This window comes from Microcaecilia unicolor, chromosome 1 (genome assembly GCF_901765095.1).
Source record: "Microcaecilia unicolor chromosome 1, aMicUni1.1, whole genome shotgun sequence".
Taxonomy (NCBI): domain Eukaryota; kingdom Metazoa; phylum Chordata; class Amphibia; order Gymnophiona; family Siphonopidae; genus Microcaecilia; species Microcaecilia unicolor.
In genome coordinates, this window is record NC_044031.1 from 681,152,999 (window position 1) to 681,175,784 (window position 22,786).

A 22,786-nucleotide genomic window follows, 5' to 3' on the forward strand; every position below is an offset into this window, starting at 1 on the left:
ACATAAGAATTAGAATCAGAGCGGAGCAGAGGAGTGGCCTAGTGGTTAGAGCACCAGTCTTGCAATCCAGAGGTGGCCAGTTCAAATGCCACTGCTCCTTGTGATCTTGGGCAAGTCACTTAACCCTCCATTGCCTCAGGTACAAACTGTGAGCCCTCCTGGGACAGAGAAACATCCAGTGTACCTGAATGTAACCCACCTCGAGCTACTAATGAAAAAGGTGTGAGCAAAATTCTAATAAATAAATAAGATAATAACAGTTGATTTTCAGGCCTTCCAGGACAAAGAGAAGTTTTTCAAGACAACTGCATAGGTGAAAGTGATGTTAGGATAGCCTTTCAGGGGGGTAAACTTGAAGGTGCTTTAAAGGATACCCCATAAATAAGAGCAACATGCTGAGACCAACTTGGATGCCATATGTCTTTGTTCCAGTGTTAGGAATCTGAGGCATAGGTCCTGCTGTAGAGAACACATTGAGTAGAAATCAAGTTGAACCACTCCTGTGCCCTGATCCCTTAATAAACTCCTCTTAGTTTACATTTTAATAGTTCCTTTCTTACAGGTGTTTCTCTTGCATCAGTCATGAGAATTGCATAGATCTTGTGCAGGGTATTAGTTTAATGATTGTAAATCTTGAATGGTCACCCTGGCACTGATGTGATGAAATATTTTTGTTCTCCATGACCTTTTATATATGTTCTCTGTGGCAAAGAGAAATACATCTCAATAAAAAAAAAGTAAGCAATTCCAATGAAAGTTGTTACCTAATGAAACTAACTTTAATGAAATCAATAGAAAAGAAAGTTCAGTGTACAAAGCAGTCATATAAATGAGAAAACAATTATAGAGCAGGTTATGACAGCAAAAGACCATATTGGTTTATCTAGTCCACCCTGTTTTAGAGTTAGGTCATTTTTGGCTTGGAAATTTGTAATTCCCAGAATATAGTTGCCAGCTCTCTTTGTAGCATTGTAACCCACATTGAACCAATTTTGGTAATTTCGGGCTAGAAGACATGTGTAACATAACATTACATTTAGGTTCCTGTATATCAATTGCTAATTTTTCACCTCTTCCCCCTTAATTTTTACATGATCCTTTTTCTTACTAATGCCTTCCATATTGGTATGTTTATTTGTGCATTTTATTACCAGAAAAGCTCAGAATTTGTTAATACAATGGCCTTCACCACCTTTAGTGTAGGCATTTCAGGTCTTATTGTCTTCGTCTTTGATTCTTACAGTCCCACTGCAGTCATATAATTCTTTCTAGGGTCATAACAATTATTATGCACAGGTCATGACCAAATACTTCTTGAAAGCTTCATGCATTCCTACCATGATGATGAGGTTCAAATATCTTGAATAGAAATGGGTGTTATGTGTCTGTTTTTGAGATTATGTGCAGACTAAGTAGAAATCCACGGGAGACGTATGTGTTAGGCGGGGAGAGTCTGATAGGTACGGATGGGGAGAGGGATCTTGGGGTGATAGTATCTGAGGATTTGAAGGCGACGAAACAGTGTGACAAGGCGGTGGCCCTAGCTAGAAGGTTGTTAGGCTGTATAGAGAGAGGTATGACCAGCAGAAGAAAGGGGGTGTTGATGCCCCTGTATAAGTCGTTGGTGAGGCCCCACCTGGAGTATTGTGTTCAGTTCTGGAGGCCTCATCTTGTTAAGGATGTAAAAAGAATTGAAGCAGTGCAAAGAAAAGCTACGAGAATGGTATGAGATTTGCGTTACAAGACGTATGAGGAGAGACTTGCGGACCTGAACATGTACACTCTGGAGGAAAGGAGAAACAGGGGTGATATGATACAGACGTTCAAATATTTGAAAGGTATTAATCTGCAAACAAACCTTTTCCAGAGATGCGAAGGCAGTAGAACGAGAGGACATGAAATGAGATTGAAGGGGGGCAGACTCAAGAAAAATGTCAGGAAGTATTTTTTCAAGGAGAGAGTAGTGGATGCTTGGAATGCCCTCCCGCGGGAGGTGGTGGAAACAAAAACGGTAACGGAATTCAAACATGCGTGGGATAAACATAAAGGAATTCTGCTCAGAAGGAATGGATCCTAAGGAGCTTAGACGAGATTGGGTGGCAAAGCTGGTGGTGGGAGACAGAGATGGTGCTGGGCAGACTTATACGGTCTGTGCCACAGCCGATGGTGGGAGGCGGGGACTGGTGGTTTGGAGGCGGGGATAGTACTTGGCAGACTTATACAGTCTGTGCCAGAACCGGTGGTGGGAGGCGGGGATAGCGCTGGGCAGACTTATACGGTCTGTGCCCGGAAAAGGACAGGTACAAATCAAGGTAAGGTATACACAAAAAGTAGCACATGTGAGTTTATCTTGTTGGGCAGACTGGATGGACCGCGCAGGTCTTTTTCTGCCGTCATCTACTATGTTACTATGTATGTTACTATGTTACTATGACTAGCAGGTCTGTCTGGGATTGGATAGCAGATTCTGTAGCCCCTCTATTACCTTAGGTACAGACCATCTGTACCTAATTGTAACTCATGTTGAGCTCAGGTTTGAAAAGGTGAACAATTTAAATATTTAAAAAAATCAACCCTATATTTCTGTAGTGATTCATAAATGCTTTTTTTGCTCTTACACAAGTTAGATCCTTATGAACATGACTAGATTCCAGAGCATTAAGAACTGTAGTACATGCTTTGGTATATGTTGCCTGAATTATTGTAATGCTTTGCTTTCAGGTCTCCCTCAGTACTCTATAAAACATTACCGATAATACAGAATATAACTATGAAAATGATTTATAACGACAGAATGTCAAAAATTGATTCCCAAAACAATCTCTGGTAAAAATCTCAATAATGGCTCGCAAGAACCAGAGTATAATCTAAAGGAGACAAAACAGTGAAAGGATTGACCCAGAAAACCTGTGCAAAAAAATATATATGAAAAAATGTTTGAAAATAAAATTTTTGAAAGCGGTAGGAAAGTACTCAGAGTATTAACTCACCTCAACGAGGCTACACCAAAGTGAATTACGCCTCTAAGGGTGGACAAGTTTATCGATCATAGAGCTTCTCCATAAATTTTTTAATTTTATATGAGCAAATACACACCAGTGTTCTTTTTTATTTTAAATAATAATAAACATTTCACCTCCCTCAAAAATTTAATTACTAGGTCAATCCTGTCGCTCCATAAAACCTCATGCACACAGATTTCAAAAAAGTTGAAAATATACTTCTTTCAAACGTTCTTAATCACATTTGTGTGCTATCTCTATATCCAATTAACTTTTTGTTTCACTAATTACAACTATAAAGAATAATGATAGTTCTAGGCACTTAACGTAATGTGGTTGGGTGTATGCACACACCCGAACGATATTCAGTTCATTTTCGCAGCTCTTTGCTGCGTTTTTCACTATGGAGCGATTCCTGCTGTTTCTATGTCTCAGCGTTCCAACATTCGTATGCTTTAATGTGTTGCTTTCATTAGTAGAATAATAACAAGTTTGAAAGAATTATATTTTCAACTTTTTTGTAATTTGTGTGCATGAGGTTTTATGGAGTAAGTGACAGGATTGACCTAGTAATTAAATTTTTGAGGGAGGTGAAATGTTTATTATTATTTAAAATAAAAAAAGAGCACTGGTGTGTATTTGCTCATATAAAATTAAAAAATTTATGGAGAGGTTCTATGATCGAGAAACTTATCCACCCTTAGAGGCGTAATTCACTTTGGTGTAGCCTCGTTTGGGTGAGTTAATACTCTGAGAACTTCCCTATCACTTTCAAAAATTTTATTTTCAAAACTTTTTTCATATATATTTTTTTGCACAGGTTTTCTGGGTCAATCCTTTCACTGTTTTGTCTCCTTTAGATTATACTCTGGTTCTTGCAAGTCATTATTATAATGACAGAAGACATGGTAATGTTGCTCCTTTATTGATACAACATTAGTTGTCATGTTTTGATAGAATTAAGCATATGATACAGATGCTTGCACATCATGTCTTACTTCTGATACCCCACTTTATTTATCTTGCCCACTCCCTATTTTCCAGCTTGTTCCTTAAAGGCTACAAATCAGAATCTTCATCTGGTACTAGAATTTCTTCTCGTTTCTCTGGTTTCTGCTGTGCAGCTCCAGTTCTTTGAACTCGCTTCCTTTGGCATTGCAATTAGAGCTTTCTGAAAGTAGGTTTAAGGCAGGACTCATTAGCCCATTCTTTTTAACCATTCTGTGTTTTACACGTTTTGTCTCTTGGTAATTTGCCAGTTCAATATCTTTACCTAATGTAGTTTTCCCCTTTTGGTCTTTGTCCTTGTTCGTCCTTTGTTTGTTTGTTTTTTTGTAGATTTTAATATTTCATGTAGTTATTATTTTTGTTACCATTTTTACATTGGTAATTTGTACACTGCCTTTATGTTATAATGAATGACAGGATAACAAAAGTTTGAAATAAATAAATATATAAAATCCCAAACCAGTGGATTATGGCAGCAAAATTCATCATTTGCAACCACTTGAGATTCTCCTCACTTTTGTAAATACTTCCTCTCTCTTGTAATGTAGTCATCTCATCTCAGTGACAGTCCTTCACTAAGGTCCATAGCCCACAGTGCCTTCCAGTACACTTGCACCCTGATTCTGGCTATGTGATGTTACCACTTCATGATGGCTGAGGCTTCTTTTTCTCCCTAACTCCAGAATATCTAAACACTGCTTGTATGGAGGCCCTAGTACTGGGCAATCTGAGGAGCAAAATCCAAGTTTTAGGCATCAAACCCAGGTCTCTTCTTCATGGCGGTGCACAGCACTGCCATTTAGCTATTGGATCCAACCCCATGAGTTTCTATGATTGGATACAAGTGGTGTTTACAGTGAGAGTTATATCTTGTCTTGGATTTGATGGTACCACATGCACCTGGGCTCGTCACTGGATGATGGGCACTGTAGCTGCATTTGTATTAGAAGGCACATGTTATAGGTGTGGTTCATGCTGGATTAGGTTATTGTGTTCATTTTTGAGATTAGATGACTATTGCTTTATCATTACCAGGACTGTGTGACTGGCTTTATACCTGTTTGAAGTTGGATGGCAAAAACTATGTTTGTATGATTTCCTAGTAAGCACTATGCCTATGTTTGGGGTTGAATAACAGGTTCTCACTATATGTTTAGAATTAGTTTGCAGTCATGCTATCCCTGGGGTTTACATAACAGACATTGTCTGTTTGGCTTTTGTGATCAAAACTGTTATCTGTGTTTATGGTTGAACTCTGCCCACTATGTCTGGGATTAGATGGCAGGCATTATTTGGCATTGACATTGAAATTTGATAGTTGCCTCTGTATTTGCATTAGGTGAAAGAAGAGATGCTTCTTGAAGCGTTGATTACCAGGAAGACAGTGACTGTTGGCGAGAGACTCATACTCCCCTACAGGCTGGCAGAGGTAAGTGATGCCTCTGCTGTTTTAACTTTATTATGTATAACTGGAAGGGCAATATGTCATGATTTAGTTGAGAATTACAATCCTTTATGAAATAGCTAGAAGTATGCAGAGCTTTTATGTTTCAACTTTTTTATTATCAACAAATTGTGGAGCATTTACCAAGATTATTTTAGCTCCAAAGGATTTTGTACTAGTGCTTGTTTAACAGCTTGTTTTGGATGAGTAAATACTATATGCTAAAGTGGAAGGAGGTATATAAACATAGTCCTTAAAGAGCAACTTTGAATAATCCATTTAGTTGAAAATTATATGGTTACTGTTGTCATACATACTCTAATTCTGAAAAGTAGCTAGCTTAAAGTAATCACATTAAAAGCATCTGTGTGTTTTGCATCTGCTATTTGTGTAGCCAGCAAAAGGGAGATAAAATAGTGTGTACACTTGTAGTTTGACTTCTGGTCTAAATACACCTAAATGAATCCCCCCTTTTAATGCAACTAAAAGTATGCATGTTGTGTACCCAACACTTATTTTTAGGCTTCGCTGGAATGGGCAGCTCCAAGATAGATACATTTATCTAGATAAATGGTTTTAGAAATTGCACTCTGAACCGGTATCAGCAAGTGTCTTTCTTTATCTTTCAAGAAAAATCACTTGACAATTTATAGCAGATGCCCTTTTGTTTCTGATTTTAAAACCTTGCCATACTCAATTACTATTACCATTATGATCCAGAATAGGTCAGGAGGATTCCAAGGAAATCCCTATGTACTTATCACACTGTTCCTTGTCATCAAGCAGATGAAGTCATTACGTATGGGTTATGTCCATCAACCAGCAGGGGAGATAGAGAGCACTCAAACTTTCACAGTGCCCTCTTGGCCAGCTAGCTCCACTGCCTCTTCAGTATTCTCTATCTCCCCTAGCAGGGTGGCTGCAGCTTGTTCGAGCTCCAGAAAAATCTGCCGGGAGGTGGTTCCTGGCTTGCCAGTTGTTAACCGGGGTGTTGGAGGCTATAGCAGCTTCACTTTAAAGGCACATAGGTTAGCCCTTTCCCTGCCTTACCCATACCTCTGTGGATGTGGACATATTGCCTTGCTTTCCCTGTCCTTACCCACCAACAGTGGATGCAGGCATATAGGTTCGCCCTTTCCCTGCCTTTCCCACTCATCTGAGCCTCCGGAGTCTTCAATACCTCTGCTTTCCTCACAGCTTTAAAAAAAAAAAAAAAAAAAAAAAAAGAACAGAGGTTTTTGACCTGATTTTCAGCAGGATCGTAGTTGTACACTAGATCCTTTGAGGTAAGAGTGTTTTCCAACTCCTCCGGGGTGGGCCCGCGATCGGGGCGATTTTGGCGCGAAACTGCCATTTTGGATTTTACCGCCGTTTTTCGGCGATGGCTGCGGACAATGTAAAGCGCTGTTCCACTTGTGGCAAGCGCAAATCAGCAGCAGGGCTCTGTAAATCGTGCTGTACTGGCGTAGGAGCCGGCCCGAGCATGGCGAGCGATGTTTCTTCCCGCTCTGAGCTGACAGCGGGCGCCATTTTGCTTACACCGCATGGCGCGGCCTCCGTGGACACGGAGAGACCTGAGCCGGGTGGGGCACCTCGAGATGAGGTTATTTCAGGAGTGGCTGGCACCGGACAGGATTTGGGTGCCCAGGGTGAGATTTTCTCCCCGGATTTTGTGCTTTTGCTGCATAAAGCATACATGATGAAAAGAGCCCTTCCTCAGGGGTCGCCTGAGGCTCCTCTGATTGCCCCCCCCACCCCCCGATGGATTCTGGCCTGGGACTGCCCAGTGAGGCTTTTTTCCCGTATGCTTGGCCTAAAGATAAGCGCAGAAGGGTTAATTTCCCTTCAGATTGTGGTGCACCTTCCCCCCCCCCCCCCCCCCGATGGATTCTGGCCTGGGACTGCCCAGTGAGGCTTTTTTCCCGTATGCTTGGCCTAAAGATAAGCGCAGAAGGGTTAATTTCCCTTCAGATTGTGGTGCACCTTTCCCCCCCCCTCCCCCCCCGTGGTCGGGGTGTGAGGATTCGGAGAACTCTGACAGACGTTCTTGGTCTGAGGAACCAGAGTCAGGTGCGGATTTACCACAGGATCTGGATGATCCCTCCGCGGTGAGGATTTTCCACCGTGATGAGCTGCCAGCGCTTATTTCAGATACCCTGCAGGTCCTCTCGATTGAAGATCCTGACAGTGGCATGGCCTCCTCGGGTAATCCCAGGATGGCTAGTACCAAGAAAGCTGCTCGGGCCTTCCCTTTGCACGACTCCATCCTAGAGCTTGTATTGGCTCAGTGGGCTGACCCCGAGGGACCTTTGAGAGCTTCCAGGGCTATGGGGCAGTTATACAGTGGTGGAAATAAGTATTTGATCCCTTGCTGATTTTGTAAGTTTGCCCACTGACAAAGACATGAGCAGCCCATAATTGAAGGGTAGGTTATTGGTAACAGTGAGAGATAGCACATCACAAATTAAATCCGGAAAATCACATTGTGGAAAGTATATGAATTTATTTGCATTCTGCAGAGGGAAATAAGTATTTGATCCCCCACCAACCAGTAAGAGATCTGGCCCCTACAGACCAGGTAGATGCTCCAAATCAACTCGTTACCTGCATCACAGACAGCTGTCGGCAATGGTCACCTGTATGAAAGACACCTGTCCACAGACTCAGTGAATCAGTCAGACTCTAACCTCTACAAAATGGCCAAGAGCAAGGAGCTGTCTAAGGATGTCAGGGACAAGATCATACACCTGCACAAGGCTGGAATGGGCTACAAAACCATCAGTAAGACGCTGGGCGAGAAGGAGACAACTGTTGGTGCCATAGTAAGAAAATGGAAGAAGTACAAAATGACTGTCAATCGACAAAGATCTGGGGCTCCACGCAAAATCTCACCTCGTGGGGTATCCTTGATCATGAGGAAGGTTAGAAATCAGCCTACAACTACAAGGGGGGAACTTGTCAATGATCTCAAGGCAGCTGGGACCACTGTCACCACGAAAACCATTGGTAACACATTACGACATAACGGATTGCAATCCTGCAGTGCCCGCAAGGTCCCCCTGCTCCGGAAGGCACATGTGACGGCCCGTCTGAAGTTTGCCAGTGAACACCTGGATGATGCCGAGAGTGATTGGGAGAAGGTGCTGTGGTCAGATGAGACAAAAATTGAGCTCTTTGGCATGAACTCAACTCGCCGTGTTTGGAGGAAGAGAAATGCTGCCTATGACCCAAAGAACACCGTCCCCACTGTCAAGCATGGAGGTGGAAATGTTATGTTTTGGGGGTGTTTCTCTGCTAAGGGCACAGGACTACTTCACCGCATCAATGGGAGAATGGATGGGGCCATGTACCGTACAATTCTGAGTGACAACCTCCTTCCCTCCGCCAGGGCCTTAAAAATGGGTCGTGGCTGGGTCTTCCAGCACGACAATGACCCAAAACATACAGCCAAGGCAACAAAGGAGTGGCTCAGGAAGAAGCACATTAGGGTCATGGAGTGGCCTAGCCAGTCACCAGACCTTAATCCCATTGAAAACTTATGGAGGGAGCTGAAGCTGCGAGTTGCCAAGCGACAGCCCAGAACTCTTAATGATTTAGAGATGATCTGCAAAGAGGAGTGGACCAAAATTCCTCCTGACATGTGTGCAAACCTCATCATCAACTACAGAAGACGTCTGACCGCTGTGCTTGCCAACAAGGGTTTTGCCACCAAGTATTAGGTCTTGTTTGCCAGAGGGATTAAATACTTATTTCCCTCTGCAGAATGCAAATAAATTCATATACTTTCCACAATGTGATTTTCCGGATTTAATTTGTGATGTGCTATCTCTCACTGTTACCAATAACCTACCTTTCAATTATGGGCTGCTCATGTCTTTGTCAGTGGGCAAACTTACAAAATCAGCAAGGGATCAAATACTTATTTCCACCACTGTACCCTCTGCGTGAGGGGCATTTGGCTCGTTTTCAAATGCCTTCAGTGGATGCCCTAGTCACTGCGGTGACAAAGAGAACTACCCTCCCTGTTGAAGGAGGTGTTGCCCTGAAGGATGTTCAAGACCGTAGGCTGGAAACAGCATTGAAACGGTCCTTTGAAATTGCAGGTCTCACTGTTTGGGCGTCTGCATGCAGCTGTTATGCTGTTAGAGCCTGCCTAGCTTGGCTGCAACAGGCAGTGGCTCAGCCCGGAGATGGAGCGGAGCCCTTCTTGGATGTGGCTCCGCGGATGGAGGTGGCCTTGTCCTTTCTGGCTGATGCCCTTTATGACCTTGTCAGAGCTTCGGCTAAACAAATGGCAGTAGCAGTGGCGGCTCGCCGTCGTCTGTGGCTACGACACTGGGCAGCGGACATGGCCTCTAAGCAAAGGTTGGTGAAGTTGCCTTTTCAAGGACTTCTCCTATTTGGTGAGGAGTTGGAGAAAATTGTGAAAGACCTGGGTGATCCAAAACCCCAGCGCTTGCCCGAAGATAGGCAGAGGCCTTCCTCTAAGGGCCAGGCGGTCCACTCCTCGTACAGACCTCGCTTCCGTGAAGCTAGAAGGTACCGCCCGGGGTGTTCTGCTGGGTTCACTTCACATGCCCGTGGTCAGCAGAGGAACTCCTTTCGCTCGGACAAGCATTCCGCAGCCGGTGGCTCAAGACCAGGAGTTCAGGGGCGACCCTCTCAATGATGGTGCGCTGGCCTTCTCCTCGATGCCTGTCATCGGAGGACGGCTTTCCCTCTTTGCCGAGGAGTGGGCCAAGATTTCCTCAGATCAGTGGGTTCTGGACCTGATCAGAGATGGATACAGAATAGAATTCAACGCCCCAGTAAGGGACGTGTTTGTGGAGTCCCGATGCGGTTCTGCCGTCAAACGGGCGGCGGTGGAGGAGACTTTGCAAGGTCTGATTCTGTTAGGGGCTGTGACCCCGGTGCCTCCCGCCGAGCAAGGCTGCGGCCGATACTCCATCTACTTTGTGGGGCCGCGAAAAGGTGGGTCCTTTCGCCCTATTCTGGACTTAAAAGAAGTGAACAAGTCCCTGAGAGTGCGGCATTTCCACATGGAATCCCTGCGCTCCGTCATTGCGGCGTACAGCCAGGAGAGTTTCTCACGTCTCTAGACCTGAAAGAAGCTTACTTGCACATACCGATTTGGCCCCCGCACCAGAAGTTTCTGAGGTTTGCGGTGTTGGGAAAGCATTTCCAGTTCAGGGCCTTGCCTTTTGGCCTCGCCACAGCTCCCCGAACCTTTTCGAAGGTAATGGTGGTAGTAGCTGCTTTTCTCAGGCGAGAGGGTATCAGGGTTCACCCGTACCTAGACGACTGGCTCATCAGAGCAGACTCTGCAACAGAGAGCTTACAAGCTACAGCCAGAGTGGTCTCAGTACTTCAATCTCTAGGCTGGGTCGTCAATATGGCCAAAAGTCACCTGACCCCTTCTCAATCTCTAGAATTTTTGGGGGCCAGGTTCGACACAGTCTCGGGCTATGTGTTCCTACCCGAGCTAAGGCGGTGCAAGCTTCAGAATCAGGTCCGTCTGCTCCTGAGGATGCCCCGCCCGCGAGCTTGGGACATTGTCCAGCTGCTGGGATCGATGACAGCCACGATGGAAGTGGTACCCTGGGCGAGAGCGCATCTGAGACCTCTACAGTATTCCCTACTCCGGAGATGGTCTCCTATTTCTCAGGATTACCAATGCAGACTTACTTGGCTCCCTGCGGCCCGACTCAGCATAGAGTGGTGGCTCTCGGACAGCATGCTGCGGCAAGGAATGCCGCTGACGCTCCCCGTTTGGTGCCTAGTGGTAACAGATGCCAGCCTGAAGGGCTGGGGCGCACATTGCAAGGGGAAGCATGCCCAGGGTCTATGGACACCCGAGGAGTCGGAGTGGTCCATCAACCGCCTAGAGTTGAAAGCGGTGTTTCAGGCGCTTCTGGCCTTTCAAGTGACCCTGGAAGGATTTGCTGTCAGAGTGATGTCGGACAACACGACAACGGTGGCCTATATAAATCGACAAGGCGGAACACGGTGCAGAGCACTAGCCACGCAGGCCGAACTGATTTGCCACTGGGCCGAGCTGCATCTTCAGTGTCTGTCAGCAGCTCATATTGCAGGTCAGAGCAATGTGCAGGCCGATTATCTGAGCAGGCATCAGATCGATCCAGCAGAATGGAATCTGGCAGACGAAGTATTCCTGCAGATCTGTGCCAAATGGGGCAAGCCCGTGATGGATCTAATGGCGACAAGTGCCAATACCAAAGTCTCGTGCTTCTTCAGCAAACGGAGAGATCCTCGCTCGGCGGGGTTGGATGCCTTGGCTCAACCCTGGCCTCCGGGTCTACTTTATGTGTTTCCCCCATGGCCCTTGATAGGGCGCCTGCTCTTGCGGATTCGGCTGCACCCAGGAGAAGTGCTCCTCATCGCCCCGGATTGGCCAAGGAGACCTTGGTATGCAGACCTCCGACAGATGCTCCTGGAGGCTCCTCTGCCGTTACCTCTGGTACCGAACCTGTTGACTCAGGGACCGGTAGCCATGGAGGACGCCGGCCGCTTTGGTCTTACGGCATGGCTATTGAGAGGGCGCAATTGAGGGATAAAGGTTATTCCAATAAAGTTATTTCCACTCTCCTGCAAGCCCGCAAGCGGTCCACTTCCGTGGCTTATGCCAGGATTTGGTGCCTGTTTGAGTCTTGGTGTGCTTCCAGAGCCATTGCTCCAATGCGGGCTCCTGTCTCACTGATTCTGGACTTTTTGCAGGAAGGTGTACAAAAAGGCTTGGCCTATAATTCCCTGCGGGTGCAGGTGGCAGCGTTGGCCTCCCTTCGTGGTAAGGTGGAAGGCGTGTTTTTGGCTGCTCACCCAGATGTGGCACGGTTTCTTAGAGGGGTGCTTCGGCTCTGACCTCCAGTGCGAGCACCCTGTCCAGCTTGGAACCTGGGGCTAGTTTTGAAAGCCCTGCAGGCATCTCCTTTTGAGCCGCTTCGGCAAGCATCGGAGAAAGATTTGACACTGAAGGCCGTTTTTCTGATGGCCATTACCTCGGCGAGACGGGTGTCAGAGCTCCAGGCGCTGTCCTGTAGAGACCCATTTCTGCAATTTTCAGAGTCCGGAGTCACGGTTCGGACCGTGCCTTCCTTTATGCCTAAGGTAGTTTCAGCCTTTCACCTAAACCAGCCCATTTTCTTGCCCTCTTTTTCAGAGGAAGAGTTTCCAGAATCTTTTGGGCAGCTGCACCTTTTGGATGTGCGCAGGACTCTGCTGCAGTATCTGCGAGTTACTAAGTCTTTCAGGACTTCTGATCATCTGTTTGTTTTGCTATCCGGTTCTCGCAGAGGGTCTCCAGCGTCTAAAGCCACTATTGCCCGCTGGCTCAAAGAAACTATCTTTTCAGCTTATCTGCTGGCCGGCAGGGTTCCGCCTGTAGCCTTTAAGGCGCATTCTACTAGAGCGATTTTTTCCTCTTGGGCTGAAACTGGAGCACTCTCTCTTCAAGAGATATGCAGTGCAGCAACATGGGCTTCTAAGCTCTCCTTTGCCCGACATTACAGGCTGGATGTGGCTGCCAGGAGGGATGCGCGTTTTGGTGCGCGTGGTGTGGCTTGTTCCCACCCTATCTAGGGATTGCTTTGTTACATCCCATACGTAATGGCTTCATCTGCTTGATGACAAGGAAGGGAAAATTAGGTTCTTACCTTGGTAATTTTCTTTCCTTTAGTCATAGCAGATGAAGCCATGAGCCCTCCCTGTATGATTGTCTGTATGCTGTGAATCTGTTTTTCAGGTTCTGTTCTAATTTCCTGAAGTTCCTTCCTTGGGAAAAAGTTGGAAAACAATCTTCAGGATTCATGTTCAGTTTAAATTTAGGAGGATGTGTTCATTCCCTCCAGTGTGTTGGGAGGATGTGTGATTCCCTCCAGGAGGCGCGTGTGTTCCCCTCCAGTTCTATAAATAGGAGGATGAGTTCATTCCCTCTAGTGTGTTGGGAGGATGAGTGATTCCCTCCAGGAGGCGCGTGTGTTCCCCTCCACTTATACAATAAGGAGGATGAGTTTATTCCCTCCAGGAGGATGTGCATTCCCTCCTTTATGAGTTCAAGCCCTTGTGATAGGCCATCGTTTGCTGTGAGGAAAGCTCTTGTGATTCCCATTGCGGTTTGCCATACTGCTTTGGAAGCTTCAAATACTGAAGAGGCAGTGGAGCTAGCTGGCCAAGAGGGCACTGTGAAAGTTTGAGTGCTCTCTATCTCCCCTGCTGGTTGATGGACATAACCCATACGTAATGGCTTCATCAGCTATGACTAAAGGAAAGAAAATTACCAAGGTAAGAACCTAATTTTCCCATATGTGCAAGGTATAAATATAACATGGACAGCTGGTTAATGGACTTAAGGTAGGCAATCCTTTAGAACAATGAGATATTGTCATAAATTGTTTAGAAATAGTTCTTCATGCGAAAACAACATAAAATCCTTAAAATACAATTAGAGCTTATGATCCTAGGTGGGTTTTTTCCATTTGAAATTTTAGGTGTTTATTATTGAAGCAGTCAGGTGCTTTCTGAGGGCAAGAAAAATAGGAGTTTATCAATGTATTTGCACTGTGAAAAACTTTTTAGTGTTTTTTTAGGTGATTCCACTCAGTGACCAAAACACACTTTTCTAATGATACCCTCTTCTCCAAGTGCCAGCCCCTACTTCTCCAAGCTCCCAAAAACAGCACCAGCCCTCATCTTCCCCTCCTAACCCCTGCATCAGCTCCCCATTCTTCAAACCTACTATATCAGCAACAGTCTACCTTTGCCCCTGTATCAGCCTCCTCCAAGCCCCCAGCAACAACTCCCTCTCTCCTTCTCCAAGCCCACTACTACATCTACAACAGCCCTCCATATCCCTGCATTAGTCCCCCTTTGCCAAGTTCCATGCATCAGCAACAGCTACCCCCTTCTCTTATCCCTGTATCCAGTGGTGTGCTGGAGCTGGCTCGCACCGGCTCACAAGAGCCGGTTGTTAATTTTTCTACCGACTTGCGAGCCGGTTGTTAAATATAGCGAGCCGGCTCTGGCTCTCCTTCCTCCCTCCTCCCTCCCTCCGGATCCTCACCGACTCCTTGTTCTTCTAATTCTTCGGGGCAGGCAGTCTTGCCTGCCCGCTGCCAGCTGACTCTCCCCCGCTGCCGATTCGTGCTTTAAAAATGGCCGCCGAGACTTCCAGAGGCGGCCTCGCGAGACTTCTGCTGAAGTCTCGGCAGCCATTTTGAAATGCAAATTGACAGCGGGGGAGAGTCAGCTGGCAGCGGGCAGGCAAGACTGCCTGCCCCGAAGAATTAGAAGGACAAGGCAGGTAGACTCGAAGCATACTTGGGGTGAGAGTGAGGGTGCTGTCTATGTTGGGGGGGGGGAGTTGGGTGGAGGAATTGGAAGGGATTTTTGTGATGTTTAGAGGGTAGGGGGGATTAGAAAGGGTTTTCATGATGTTTCTGGGTGTGGGAGAGAGGGAGATTGGAATCTTGGGGGAGGGGGACGTTGGGACCGGGGGTGGGGGAAGTTGGGTGGAGGAATTGGAAGGGATTTTTGAGACGTTTGGAGGGTAGGGGGATTAGAAGGGGTTTTCATGATGTTTCTGGGTGTGGGAGAGAGGGAGATTGGTATCTTGGGGGAGGGGGACGTTGGGACCCAGGGGCGGAAGTTGGGTGGAGGAATTGGAAGAGATTTTTGTGACGTTTGGAAGGTAGGCGGGATTAGAAGGGGTTTTCATGATGTTTCTGGGTGTGGGAGAGAGGGAGATTGGAATCTTGGGGGAGGGGGACGTTGGGACCCAGCCAGATACTCTTAACAGGTCCCGACTGAATATCAGATGGTCAGTATTTAAAAAAAAAAAAAAAAGTGCTAACTGCTGCAGGCTCAATATTGACTTTGAGCTTTTGGAAGTAGAAGTAAATAGCAGAGAGAGTGATCCCAGGGGCCCACAGAGGGCTTGGGAGAGGAGGGTCGCTGGGTATGGGTGCATGCAGGGCAGGGGGAGAGAAGGGTCCCTGGACATGGGTGGATGGAGGGGAGAGAGAAGAAATGCTGGACATGGATGGAGGGGAGGGAAGAGTGAGGAAGGAGATGAGTTGAGGGGAAAGGAAGAGAGGAGAAAAACTGCACATGGATGAAGAAAATAGGCAGAAGCTGAGGACCAGAAACGAAGAAGAAAGGAAAGGAAGCCCTGGAAACGGAGTTAAGAGGACAGATAGCAGCAGAATCGGATACTGGGCCAGCATGATCAGAAAAACAGTCACCAGACAACAAAGGTAGAAAAAAATCATTTTATTTTCATTATAGTGTTTGGAATATGTTCACTTTGAGAATCAGGTGCTCAACATTAAAAGTTTATTTTATCGCACATTAAATATGAATTAGATTGGAACGTGGAATCATTTAAATTTTTTTTCCTGGAGGAATGCATTGCCACCCCCCCCCCCCCCAGCTCTCTCCCCGGCTATAGCCAGCTCTGCAATTTGGGGGGGGGGAGGGTGCAGACGGGGACAGGGGGCGCAGAGGGGGACCGGGGAGAGAGCCTTTTGTTAAACATTTACCAGCACACCACTGCCTGTATCAGTGACCCCCCCTCCCCCCACCACCTATTGCAATGCATGTTCTCTTAATCACACTTGTCTCTGTTTCTTCAGTGGCTCTATAGCCAGCATAGTGGGAGGCTTTGAAATAGCAGAACAGGAAGTACCTGTTTTCGGGTTTCAAACTCTTTCTAGTGCCTGTGGCAGAGCTGGAAGAACAAATGATAACAACGGGAGTAATGGCACAAGTTCCTGCTGCAACTGAGGGACTATCTGCAGCAGCCAACAATAATGACATTATCGGTCTATGACGGCAGCTACTAGGTAACATCAGAACACCAAAGAATGGGTGATTTTTTGGAGATTTTTGGTTATAACTGAAGACCCATATTTTTTTGTTACATTTGTACCCCGCGCTTTCCCACTCATGGCAGGCTCAATGCGGCTTACACGGGGCAATGGAGGGTTAAGTGACTTGCCCAGAGTCACAAGGAGCTGCCTGTGCCTGAAGTGGGAATTGAACTCAGCTCCTCAGTTCCCCAGGACCAAAGTCCACCACCCTAACCACTAGGCCACTCCTCCTCCTCTTGGGGGTGTTTTATTGGAGATTTTTGGTGAGAAAGGCAGAAGATTTTGGAACAAAGCCTAGAGAGGATGCAGAAGAGGTATTTTAAGCACTTTAATGTAGGAATACTTTAATAAGGTCATTTTATAACAGGGTTGCCTAGGTTAATAGGGCAGGAAGGTGCTTATTTTTGGCCTATTCCACAAAGACATGTAGGTACCTTTGTATCTTTAAATAAAGAGCAAACAGACTTGATTGATTGCAAATTATCACTGTCAACTGCTGAGCAGGTTGTTAATAGGAATAAAAAAACCTTGTTTGAAATGTCTGTATACGAATGCTAGAATCCTAAAAAATGAGATGGGAGAGTCAGAATATATAGCGCTAAATAAAAAGATAGATATAATAGGGCATCTCTGAAACCTTTTGGCAGGAAGATAATTAATGGGACACTGTCATACCAGGGTTCAAATTATATTGCAGTGATAGAGTGGATGTGGATCAAATTGGTGAAGGGGTAGTGTTTGTTAAATAGGGCCTTTAATCAAATTGACTAAAAATTTTGCAGGACACAAAATATGCCTTGGAATCCTTATGGACAGAAATTCCATATGTAGAGTGGAAAAGGTTAGTGATAGAAGTACTACAGTCCACCTGGCCAGAATGAACAGACAGATGCAAAAATGTTAGCAGAAATTAGACAAACTGGTAATACAAAAATAATGGGTGATTTCAATTACCTCAATACCTCAGTATTGACTGGATACATGTAATATCAGGGAATTCTAGGGAGGTGAAATTTGTAGATGAAATCAAGGAGTACTTTATGGAGCAGCCGGTCAAGGAACCAAAAAGAGGGGGAGCAATTCTAGATCTAGTCCTTAGTGGATTACATGATCCAGTGCAAGAGATAGCGGTATTGGAGTGACTTGACAACAGTTATCATAATACAATTAGTTTTGATTTAATAACTGAGTTAAGTACAAACAGAAAATCCAATACGCTGCCATTTAACTGTTGAAAAGAAGACTATGAAAAAATGAGAAAATGGTATAAAGAAAAGAGGGAGCAGCTGCAAAAGGTTAAAAATTTACATTAGGTGTGGATGTGGCTCAAAAATTCCTTCCTGGAAGCCCAGACCACATATATTCTGTGTATTAAAAAGGCAAACAGAAGGCCAAAAGACAGCCAGTATGGTTAAAGTGAGGTGAAGAAGGCTACTAGTGTCAAAAGATCATCCTTCAGAAAATGGAAGAAGGATCCGCTGAAGATAATAGGAAACAGCATAAGGAATGACAAGTCAAAAGCAAAGCGCTGATAAGGAAGGCAAAGAGAGACTTTGAAACGAAGATTGCCTTACAGGCAAAAACATATAAGAACCTTTTTAGGTATATTAGAAGCATGAAGCTAGTAAAAGAATCAGTTGGCCTGCTGGATGATTGATGGGTAAAAGGGGAACTTGGGGAGGACAAGTCCATAGCGGAGAGACTAAGTGAAGTTTTTGCTTTGATCTTTACTGAGGAAGACATGGGGAAGATACCTTTTCCAGAAATGGTATTTAATGATGGTGAGTCGGAAGAACTGAAATAAATCTCTGTAAACCTGGAAGATGTAATGGAGCAATTTGACAAACTAAAGAGTAGTAAATCACCTGGACTGGATGGTATACATCACAGAATACTGATAGAACTAAAAAATGAACTTGATGAGTTATTATTAATATGTAATTTATCTTTAAAAACAAGCATGGTTCTGGAAGATTGGAGGGTCACCAATGTAACATCAGCTTTTAAAATGGATTCCAGAGGTGACCAGGGAAATTATAGACCAGTGAGCCTACATCAATGCTGGGCAAAATGTTAGAGAATGTTATAAAGAACAAAATTGTTAAACATATACATAGGTATGGATTAATAAAACAAAGGCAATGTGGATTCAGTGGTGTAGCTATGGGTGGGCCTGGGTGGGCTCAGGCCCACCCGATCTTGGCTCAGGCCCACCCAACTGCTGTGCCACACAGGCTTCCATCTGCTGCGTTCTGCCAGACAGGAAACAGGCAATGACATCAGCGAAGGTGGGACATGGCAGATGAAAGTCTGCGGGGCCGGTGCAAGCAGTGAGAATGAATCGCTGCAGGTGCCGAGGACTCCTGTACTTACATCTTAAAAAATATCTCCGGGAAGATATTGGTGGTTCTCCGAGGACAAGCAGGCTGCTTGTTCTCACGACTGGGTTGACGTCCATGGCAGCCCCCAGCAACCGGAAGAAAACGTCGCGGGCGGTCCCGCACGCAGGGCACGCCCACCGCGCATACGCGGCCGTCTTCCCACCTGTGCGCGACCGTTCCCGCTCAGTTTTTTTCTATTCCGCGCTGGAGAGAGACGTTCGCGTGTTATTTTCTAGAAGAAAAAAAAAGGAGTTTCCTCGTCGTTTTTAGCCGTGAGGGCTCGTCGCGTTTCTTCTTTTTCGGGTGTGCTTTTCACCGCCACCATCGACGATTTTGACTTCGCCGACGCGATTTTTCTGTCGATGTCCTCGAAGGTCCCAAGCGGATTCAAAAAGTGTGGTCGGTGCGGCAGGCAGATCTCGCAGACCGATACTCATGCTTGGTGTCTCCAGTGCCTCGGCCCGGAGCATAATTCCAAGACGTGCACCTTGTGTCTCGGCTTAAGGAAGCGGACACAGGTGGCGAGGCAAGTTCTTCGGGACCGTCTTTTTGGAACTTGCACCGGCCCTTCGACGTCGACCTCTACGGCATCGGTGTCGACGGCCGGGTCTTTGGTACTGGTACCAATGTCAATGAAGTCGGCGCCGACTCTGGCACCGACCCCAGGAATACAGGTACCTTTGGTCCGCCGGTGACGGCGGGGGTGAGCGGCCGCGCGGGCAGTCTGCCCCGGCCACTCCCTCTGCTCAGGGCCATCAGGACCGAACCCTGTCGGATCCGATACCTCGAGGCCGGGGGGGCTCCACATCCTCCTCGTCTCTTCCACCGAGCGCCGATGACGGGCATTGAAAGAAAGCCAAGAAGCACCGTCATCGGTCGCACACGGCGCACGGGACTGCCAGCTCCGGTACTTCGAGGGACGACTCGACGGCCAGGAAGCGGCAGTGCCCGGAAGAGCGTTCCCCCTCGATCGAAGAGGTGTCGCTGCGTCGGTCCGCGGGTACCTCGGTACCGTCTCCTGGACCCAAGCAGCTTCCGGCACCCACACCGGCCCCTCTGCCTTTCCCGACAGCGGGCCTTGACGAGTGCCTCAGAGCCATCCTTTCCGGGATCCTGGAAGGGCTGATGCACCAGGCTCTGCCGGCACCGGGGGTGCTTGCGCCCCCAGCGCCGTTGATGGAGGCGCCGGTGGGCTCTGGCCCGATGCTGAGGCCTCCGACGCCGCTTGCGGCACCGGTGTCGACCGCCATGCAGGTGGAGTCCCCGTTGATGGAGGGAGCTTTGTCCCCGCCGGCACGGGAGTCCATCGCTCGATGCCATCATCGAGGACGTGGTTCCTCGCAGTCGAGACGGGCCCGGTTGAGGTCTGAGCTGAGAGAGCTCATGTCCGACACCGAGGAGGAGGCCTTGTGGGGGAGGAGGAGGACCCCAGATATTTCTCCTCAGAGGAGTCTGTGGGCCTTCCCTCCGACCCCACTGCTTCACCGGAGAGGAAGCTCTCGCCTCCTGAGAGCCTCTCCTTTGCCTCTTTTGTCAGGGATATGTCCATCTGCATTCCCTTCCCCGTGGTTACTGTGGATGAGCCGAGGTCGGAGATGCTCGAAGTCCTCGACTATCCATCACCACCTAGAGAGTCTTCCACGGTGCCGTTGCACAATGTCCTTAAGGAGACACTGCTTCGGAACTGGTTGAAGCCACTATCTAATCCCACCATCCTCAAGAAAGCGGAGTCCCAATACAGGATCCACTCAGACCCAGAGTTGATGCGGCCTCAATTGCCTCATGACTCGGCGGTCATGGACTCTGCTCTCAAGAGGGCACGGAGTTCGAGGGATACCACCTCAGCGCCCCCTGGGCGGGAGTCTCGCACTCTGGACTCATTTGGGAGGCAGGCCTACCAATCTTCCATGCTCGTGACCCGCATCCAATCATACCAGCTCTACACGAGCATCCACATGCGGAACAATGTGCGGCAACTGGCGGACCTGGTCGACAAGCTCCCTCCGGAGCACTCCAGGCCCTTTCAGGAGGTGGTCAGGCAGCTGAAGGCGTGCAGAAAGTTCCTGTCCAGGGGTATCTATGACACCTGTGATGTGGCATCTCGAGCTGCGGCCCAAGGTATAGTGATGCGCAGACTCTCATGGCTGCGTGCCTCTGACCTGGACAACCACACCCAGCAGCGGCTGGCGGATGTCCCTTGCCGGGGGTATAATATTTTCGGCGAGAAGGTCGAGCAGTTGGTGGACCAACTACACCAGTGGGAAACCGCTCTCGACAAGCTCTCCCACCGGGCGCCTTCAGCATCCACCTCTGCAGGTGTACGTTTTTCCCGGGCCCGGCAGGCGGCACCCTACGCCTACAGCAAGCGTAGTTTCACCCAGCCGGCCCGAAGGCTTCCTCAGGCACAGGGACAGTCCCATCGCGCTCGTTCCCGTCAACAGCGTGCGCCTAAGCAGCCCCCTGTGCCTCCACAGCAAAAGCAGGGGACGGGCTTTTGACTGGATCCATGGGAACATAGCCGCCATCAAAGTATCCGTACCGGATGACCTGCCAGTCGGGGGGAGGTTGAAAGTTTTTCACCAAAGGTGGCCTCTTATAACCTCCGACCAGTGGGTTCTCCAAATAGTGCGGTGCGGATACACCCTGAATTTGGTCTCCACTCCGCCAAATTGTCCACCGGGAGCCCAATCCTCAGCTCCCATCACAAGCAGGTACTTGCAGAGGAACTCTCCGCCCTTCTCAGCGCCAATGCGGTCGAGCCTGTACCACCTGGGCAGGAAAGGCAGGGATTCTATTCCAGGTACTTCCTTGTGGAAAAGAAAACAGGGGGGATACACCCCATCCTAGACCTGAGAGGCCTGATCAAATATCTGGTTCGAGAAAATTTCAGGATGCTTTTCTTGGACACCCTTCTCCCCATGATTCAGAAAGATGATTGGCTATGTTCCCTGGATTTAAAGGACGCTTACACTCACATCCCGATACTGCCAGCTCACAGACAGTATCTCTGATTCCGTCTGGGGACACGGCACTTTCAGTATTGTGTGCTGCCCTTTGGACTCGCCTCTATACCACAGGTGTTCACGAAGTGTCTCGTGGTGGTTGCAGCGTATCTACGCAAGCTGGGGGTGCACGTGTTCCCGTATCTCGACGATTGGCTGGTCAAGAGCACCTCAAAGGCAGGGGCTCTTCGGTCCATGCAGTGCACTATTCACCTTCTGGAGCTGCTGAGGTTTGTGATAAATTACCCGAAGTCCCATCTCCAGCCAGTCCAATCTCTGGAATTCATAGGAGCTCTGCTGAATTCTCTGACGGCTCAGGCCTTTCTTCCCAAAGTGAGGGCGCAGAATCTCCTGTCCCTCGCTTCCCAGACCAAAGCATCTCAGCAGGTCACAGCTCGGCAGATGTTGAGACTCCTGGGCCATATGGCCTCTACGGTTCATGTGACTCCCATGGCTCGCCTTCACATGAGATCTGCTCAATGGACCCTAGTTTTCCAGTAGTGCCAAGCCACCGGGAATCTAGAAGATGTCATCCACCTGTCCGTCAGTTGCCGCAATTCGCTGCACTGGTGGACGATTTGGACCAATTTGACCCTGGGACGTCCATTCCAAATTCCGCAGCCCATGAAGGTGCTGACGACGGATGCATCTCGCCTGGGGTGGGGAGCTCATGTCGATAGGCTCCACACCCAGGGAGTGTGGTCCCTCCAGGAACAAGATCTTCAGATCAACCTCCTGGAGCTCCGAGCGGTCTGGAACGCACTGAAGGCCTTCAAGGATCAGCTGTCCTACCAAATCATCCAAATTCGGACAGACAATCAGTTTATAATGTATTACATCAACAAGCAGGGGGGCACCGTATCTCGCCGCCTGTGTCAGGAAGCCGTCAGGATGTGGCGTTGGGCTTGCCAGTTTGGCATGCTTCTCCAAGCCACATACCTGGCAGGCGTAAACAACAGTGGCCGACAGGCTGAGCAGATTCATGCAACCGCACGAGTGGTCGCTCCATTCCAGAGTGGTACGCAAGATCTTCCGAGAGTGGGGCACCCCCTCGGTGGACCTTTTT

At 47.7% G+C, this 22,786-nt stretch overlaps 1 protein-coding gene across 1 annotated transcript in view; it reads left to right on the forward strand.

Annotated features, from left to right (window-relative positions):
• MYO9A (myosin IXA) overlaps positions 1-22,786 on the forward strand; it is a 980,547-nt gene that overhangs the window by 553,873 nt on the left and 403,888 nt on the right. The window contains 1 exon segment of the mRNA XM_030187859.1: positions 5,350-5,439. Within this exon segment, the coding sequence (XP_030043719.1) occupies positions 5,350-5,439 (90 nt within the window).